Source organism: Myotis yumanensis, unplaced genomic scaffold (genome assembly GCF_028538775.1).
Source record: "Myotis yumanensis isolate MYYU_CA2020_CCGP unplaced genomic scaffold, mMyoYum1.0.hap1 SCAF_17, whole genome shotgun sequence".
NCBI classification, from domain to species: domain Eukaryota; kingdom Metazoa; phylum Chordata; class Mammalia; order Chiroptera; family Vespertilionidae; genus Myotis; species Myotis yumanensis.
The window spans coordinates 33,077,048-33,084,388 of NW_027223768.1; the positions used below are offsets into that span (position 1 = coordinate 33,077,048).

Below are 7,341 nucleotides of genomic sequence, written 5' to 3' on the forward strand. Positions count from 1 at the left end.
TGAGAAGTTGTTCCAGAGAAATACTGGTGAGCAAATAGGGAGAGAAAGGAGAAGACGTGGAGGAAGATGTGATATTTGACCTGGGCATTGAAGGATGAGTAGGAAGTGAAGCTACAGGGTAAAGACACCTCAGACAAGGCACAAACATGTATTTCTGAGGACCACATGTACCCTGAAATATGGTAAGAGGGAAAAGGGCATAAATCAGAGAATAATTCATAGAGGACCCTAATTTTTCATTACACTGGAATTAAAGTGGAAACAAAGACACTGAATTTTTGACAGGTGATTATTTATTTCTGCCGTTCCACCAAATCCAGGAAAACAGAGCTTAATATGAGCTAAGATACAAATGATCAATAGTTCCACATTATCAGTGTCACTAAGATTCTTCTAAAACAGATGTTTGTTTTTCCCCCCAGTAAATAATAGTACTTAAGGTATAGTAGACTTGCTAATAAGAGAAATGTACCTAATGCTTTACTGGGGGGTGATGAGTGAGGGGAAATCGATGTCCTGATTTATTTTTATTTTTATTGATTAAGGTATTACAAATGTGTCTTTATCCCCCCAATGTCCCCTCATCCCCCCAGTCCTGCCCTCACCCTCACCCCCTGTTGTCTGCGTCCATCGCTTATGCTTACATGCACGCATACAAGTCCTTTGGTTGATCTCTCCTTTACCCCCACCCTCCCCTACCTTCCCTCTGAGATTTGAGGGTCTGATCGATGCTTCCTGTCTCTAGATCTGTTTTTGTTCATCGGTTTATGTTTTACTGATTTCTCACAGGTGTTCCTCTTCAAGTCTTACTCTTGCTTGAGTCGTTTAATCTCCAGAGACAGTTTGTACACCTCCAGGGCCATTTTCACATCCGCGGGGCTTGGGAGACACTGCATGAGTTTGCTGCCTTCTACCACTTGCTCACAGCCATTATGGACTTCCTAAAAGAGATAAAAGGATGGATTTTGAGAGAATTTCTCTCCAAACTGTTGAAAGTAGAAGATTCCTTCAAGATGCCTCACTGATGCCAACAAAAGTGGAGTATCAGGACCCTCCGCAGGATGGATGGAAGAAATCCAAGATATGAGGGCATAAATCAGAGACACATCAGAGAATGATTCCAGACCAACGTGGCAGGGGAGGAAGAGTGCTGCCGAAGACACCCAGGGCACCTCTTCAGGGACCACTGAAGGGATGGTGTTGATGGCGATGCACAAGCACAGCACTTATGGTAGAAAATACAGGGCTGGTCCCAGGTTACCTGGGTCTTTGGAACCCTGCCCTCCTATCTAGGAGCCTAGGTTTTCTTGCTATTAAATGAGAGAATTAGAACTTGAGAGAATTAGAACTTGCCAATGAGCTCCCCACGGGCTTTGAGGGTGGAATTGCTGATTCCAAAAGTGATTTAAACAACTCAGAAACAATTCCTGACAAAAGTCAGAGCTCATCAGTGTTGGTTGGGACAATGCTCTGGAGAATGTGAAAAAGCTCCCTGATATGTGCGCCACTTACCCACTCACACTTGGGCACCTCTGGGTACCAGGTTCTGTTTGCAGAGCAGGTGATGTTCTGAGAGTTGACCACACCGTAGCCAGAGTCACACTGGATGGTGACATTTTCAGACTCAACAAACAGATCTTTATCCTCAGACAGCTTCCCATTTTCTACCTCTGGTTTCAGACACAGCGCTGTTGTTCATGAAACACAATTTTGATCGTCTTATGATTCTCAGAATAAGATCTTACAATAGTGGAGAATACTGAGGGGTGAATAACACCGATAATAAATTGTACCTGCATGATGTGAGTTGTTTTGACCTCTAGTTATTGTATTACTGTAACAGTAAAAAATAAAAATAACTTACATTCTACTATCAACATAAAACATTATTATTATCTGCATTTTGCTAGAGAGGAAAATTAGGTGCAGATAGTTTATGTGACTTGTCTAAGGTTACATAGCTTTTTGGTAGCATGATTATGATATAAACCTAGGTACTGTGGTCCTAGAATCTGAGTTTTCAAAGCAACTATATCTCAAAACCTTACTTTTTACATGATCCTAAGACTATAATTTTAAGTTGCATATTCTTAATATCTCTTTGCACTCAATGGAAATAATGGAGAGACATTAGTCCCTTGAGTTGTTGTTTATAGTGTGGTATTTTTTTAAAGGCACATCTGATGATGACAGCAAAAGGTTAGATGTGCCTTTTTTTAAAGGCACATCCTGGTGGTCAACCAGGAACCTCCTATGAGGTCAGCTTCGCTGTGAGAATATGGTAGCAGAAACCAAAGCATACATGCAGCACTGCAGAGCAGTGTGGAAACTATGGTCTATTTAATAAGTGGTGCAGGGTTCATGGATGATTCATTGGGGAAAAACAAACTTTGACTTTTAATTTCTACCATAAGCTCATAGAAATTCCAGGTGGGTTGGGGGTATCAATGTGAAAGATAAAACAATAGGAGACTATATTTCTGTGACCCTGTTGTAGGCAAATATTTATTAAACAGGACACAAAAAGCTCTAACATCAAGAAAAAGATTGATAAATTGAGCCAAATTGGACTGTGGAACTTCTGTTTATCAAAACTAGAACACATATACACTACTGGTGGAAATATAAATCGTTGCAACCATCTCTGAACAAAAGTCAGTATCACCTACTAAAAATGAATATGTGCATACTCTATGAAACAGTAATTCTACTCCTAAATTTATTCCCAACAGAAATGTTGGCACATTTGTACCAAGAGACATGCACAAGAATGTTCATAAGAGCATTATTCATAGTAGCCTAAAACATAAAAAATTCAAACTTGTATAAGATACATAAAATGGGGTATATTCATCCAAAAGAATATTATACAGCAATGAAAATGAATAGCTCTCATTACAAGTAAGAACATAGGTGATTTTCCAAAACATAATGGTGAGGAAAAAAGCCAGGCACAATAGAGTACATGCATGATTTTCTTATTTTATTTTATTTTTTAATTTTGTTTTATTGCTTAAAGTATTACAAAGAGTATTACATATGTCTCCTTTCTTTTCTCCCCTTGACCTTCCCCTGGCCTCCCCTACCCCCAAGTGTCTTGTGAATGATTTTCTTTATATCAAGTTTAAAAGTTGGCAAAAATTAACCCATGCTGTTAGACTAGTGACCTTCTGTGGGTAGCGAATGGGAGAGGACATGTGGAACACTTCTGAGTGTTGGCAATGGTAATGCTTCTTGACCTGAGTTATAGTTTCATTGGTTGGTTCAGGCTCACTTTATGATACTGGTTGCCCTATATACCTAAGATTTGTGCACAATTCTATAGCATGTTATATTTGAATTAAAACTTTTATTAAAACAAAGCAAAAAGGTGACCTTATAGAAAATGTACCTCTGAAAACATACATCTTGGTTCACACTTTTAAAATATTGTGCTATATGCATGCATTAATATTAGCTACATGAAGTGAATAAATAAACAGAATACAAATTTCTAAGTGCTGCCTCTGGCTGGGAGGAGACTCTAGGTTTCACGGTGGTTCTACCTTAACAAGAGCCATCAGTAAAGTTGAAATTACCTTTACACTGAGGGGCTGGAGATGACCATTGTGAACTTCTGCAGGTGATTTGGGGGTCTCCAACCAGAACATATCCTTCATCACATTCATAGTGCACCACAGTCGTAAAGGATAAAAATGAACTTATGTCATGATGGGATCCATGGGCAATACTAGGAGGTATCCTGCAATCTTGAATGGTGATACAGAAAGGTGAAAGAGAATGAGCTAGAGTTTAATTTAATTAACAATTCAGATTGAGATACGCCTCTCATGAGATAGAACTAAGTCATTAAATCATACTACTGAGGTGTGTTTCATTTCCTTCACAAAATGAAGAGAAAGGATTTGTTAATCCTTCACCACTGTGTTAATCATTTCATATACTAGTATGTTATATCATTTACTCCTCACATTAACTCTTCGAGGCAGTATTATCATCATGCCCATTCTAAAGAAAAGGAAACACAACCTTAAAGGGATGACATAGTCTACATAAGTGCCAGTGATTAATAAAATTTGGGGATTAGAACAGCAGTTTCTTATTACTTTCAATGTCAAGTAATACTTCATACTTGAAAAATAGGTGGCTCAGAACCAGTTAAATTAACTTTTTAAGCATAATACTTGGGGAAGTGTTTTATAACGCTCTTGATATCCAGTGAATACTACCTCTAGCCCCAGATAATGTAGATGAGAAAAGGGTTGTGAGAAAGCCTGGTATGTCTTCTTTCAGCAGCTCTGATGATGACAGCAAAAGACAGATTTCTGCGCTGTAGGATTGGTCTGTATTCCTCACATTATTCAGAACAAAGGATAAGTACCTTCCATGGACTAGACAGGGGTGGGCAAACTTTTTGACTCGAGGGCCACAATGGGTTCTTAAACTGGACCGGAGGGCCGGAACAAAAGCATGGATGGAGTGTTTGTGTGAACTAATATAAATTCAAAGTAAACATCATTACATAAAAGGATAAAAGGGTATGCTCTTTCTTTCTTTTTTTTTTTTTTTTTTTTTTAGTTTTATTCATTTCAAACGGGCCGGATCTGGCCCGCGGGCCGTAGTTTGCCCGGCTGGGCTAGAGCTAGACTGCATTGAAAAGACACCCAGGTGGAGTCCTCGGCAGGTCTATCCAAAAAGGACCACCTGAGGTGCAAGGAAGGCCTCAGTTAAAACAAGCTCTGGGAGTCACCAGAAATCTAGGAGATAGGAACAGGGAAGCTATCAACGAGACTGGGAGGTGGGTTTGACCGTTGCCCAGGAATTGCAGTTGGCAGATCCTCAGTGATGATAAAGCACCCACAAAAACAAACAAACTCACAGGAGACAGAGCAAGCTTTAAACACCCGAGAGGCCAAGATTCAGCTCAAGTCAAGCACTGCTTCCCTATGTCTGCCCTTCCAAAGCTAAACTCTGGGAAGTTCAGCAATTCCAAGGTAAACTCTGTTTAATTCATCTGAGTGTAAGTCAACAGCTTCCATGTAACCTCAGATTAAGTACCTTCTTAAAAATATAAAAAGTAGCTCTTGCGCTGGCCAGTTTGGCTCAGTTGATTAGAGTGTCATCCCAAACACCAAAAGGTCACAGGTTCTATTCCAGGTCGGGGCACATACCCAGAATGTGGGTTCCATCTCAGTTGGGGCACGTGCAGGAAGCAAAAGATCAATGTTTACCTCTCCCTCTCCTTTCTTCTCTCTCTAAAATCAATAAAATCATGTCCTTGGGTGAGGATTAAAAAATAGCTCTTAATTTTCATGAATAACATATGTATGGAGTTCTGTACTAGGCTCTTCAGGTAATATTAAGAGCCATACTTGCAATATACTTAGATAAAATATAGCCAATTAAATAGTTACACTACAACACCAATCACACAAGTGCTAAGAGAGTAGGACAACAAATGAGTTCTACCGGAAAAGGTTGACAGAACTGAGGACTAGAGTATCAGGGAAAGATGTCCAGGAATGACTTGGAGGTACATGAAGGATGGATAGAAGCGAGTAGCTGATAAGATAGTAGAGGCAGATTAATACGGAGGCAATGAGCAAAGTCTCTGGCCTCAGAAGGTTGTTACTATAAAGAAAAGGGGAGGCAGAATCAGAAAGGGAGATTTCAGGTCAAAGTTGACAGACATTAAATGCCATTTCAAAGGGTTGAGGCCATCGATAATGGAAGATTTCAGGAAACAGGAGAAAAAGAGACAGGGAAACAGACACATGAAGAAATAATCGAAAGATGTTGACCAATTTAATAAGGTTTTCTTCTGTTACCTCAGACTCTAAGTGAGGAGAACTTAGAGACAACTTGGAGGCCTGAACATCCCCTGGGCAGAATGTTCTTCATGCTGCGCTGATTCTCCAACCTAAAGCTAGTGCTACTCCTCAGTAATGTTCAGGTGTTTGAGGGAAAAATCACCTTCCAGATATAAATTCTTCCTTAATAGACCCATGCTTTCCCCCCACCTCTCTCAGTGATGGAGAAGGCATGGCTTCCACACTGTCAAATCAAGCTGCTAGCTCATAAGAGCACTCAACTATTATTTTAGATTCAGGATTTTCCCTCAAAGCTATCCCAAGTCCTACATTTTTTATGCCATCATAGTCATTTTCAGGGAATATGCATAGAGATATCCTTATTATGAAAATGAATTCTCTTAGGTTAAAAAAAATCTAGCACAAGAGAAAAATATTTTGCTTAAAGGACATTTCCATTTAGATAATATAACAACAGATCTTCAAAAGTTCTAGTAAGTTCTCTCAAACTCTTTTACTTCTTCATTTGTAAAAACTTTTCTACATTTCAATAACAATGTCTTAAATTTATGTAATGGTTTATAATTCTCTAAGTGTCCTATATTTTACTCTAGAAAAGTTACTATTAGTGATAATGGACAATATTTTTGCTTTGCTGATAGAATTCCCCCCACCCCCACTCCAATGAATCACTAACTAAGATTGTAGATGGCATAATTAACTTAGTTAGAAGGTATTTTAAACATTTTGGAGCATTGAAATATAAGAAATTTATTTGAAAATTAAAGATTATTCCTTGCTAAAGCAGCCTCACAAGAATCTTTACATATCAACACAATTATTTTCACCACAAATTGACTATATTTGATGAATTGTTGTTTGGTATTTTTCTTTATATCTTAGAGAAACTACTTTCTTTCCCCAATAACCACTGTACTCACCACACAGGCCTGAAGGGCACAGCAGTAGGGTCAAGACCCCCAGGAGGTACAGGGCTGGGAGAATGCTCTGCAACTTGGGGGGCATGGTGCAGAGTCTCAGAGGTGCCGCACTGGGCTCAGCACTCTTAGACACCTCGAATCAAAATGAAGAAATGTTCTGTAAGTAAACGTGAAAATGGTGCCTAAGCCAAGGAACTTGGCCTTGGCAAAGTCCCAGCACTGTGTCACCAATAAGGGAGGGGCAGTGGGAGTGACTAGGAGACCAGGTGCTGAGCTCAGATCTGTCAGGGTGAGCTGATAAGGTTTGGGAAGAAGAGTCTAGAGCTTGATGCAAGAGCCCTGTGGGGTTCTGTATGTATTGACTATTGTAACCCCAAGACTTCATTGCTATTGGGATGGTAACGAGTTTCATTCTGGACATATGATTCCTCTCTGAGTAAATGAAGACCAAAGGTACCAGGATTGCAGATTCTGATGCACAGAGTATGTGGTGGGCTCTCCAGGAATTACAAGGCAGAGTATAAAAGAAAGGAGACTATCTGAGAAACAGTCCTTGTCCAGGAAAGTGGTTTCTTCAATTTGGAGTATGA

The 7,341-nt window shown here is 39.6% G+C and overlaps 1 protein-coding gene across 1 annotated transcript; it reads right to left on the reverse strand.

Annotated features, from left to right (window-relative positions):
• Positions 1–275: 275 nt before the first annotated feature.
• LOC138996357 (apolipoprotein R-like) lies at positions 276–6,903 on the reverse strand. Its single transcript, XM_070397510.1, has 4 exons — positions 6,752–6,903; positions 3,579–3,749; positions 1,513–1,688; positions 276–941 (listed from the first exon to the last, which is right to left on the reverse strand). Exons 1-4 carry the CDS (start codon positions 6,834–6,836, stop codon positions 807–809), a joined length of 567 nt encoding a protein of 188 aa, XP_070253611.1. The 5' UTR covers positions 6,837–6,903; the 3' UTR covers positions 276–806.
• Between the last annotated feature and the right edge of the window lie 438 nt (positions 6,904–7,341).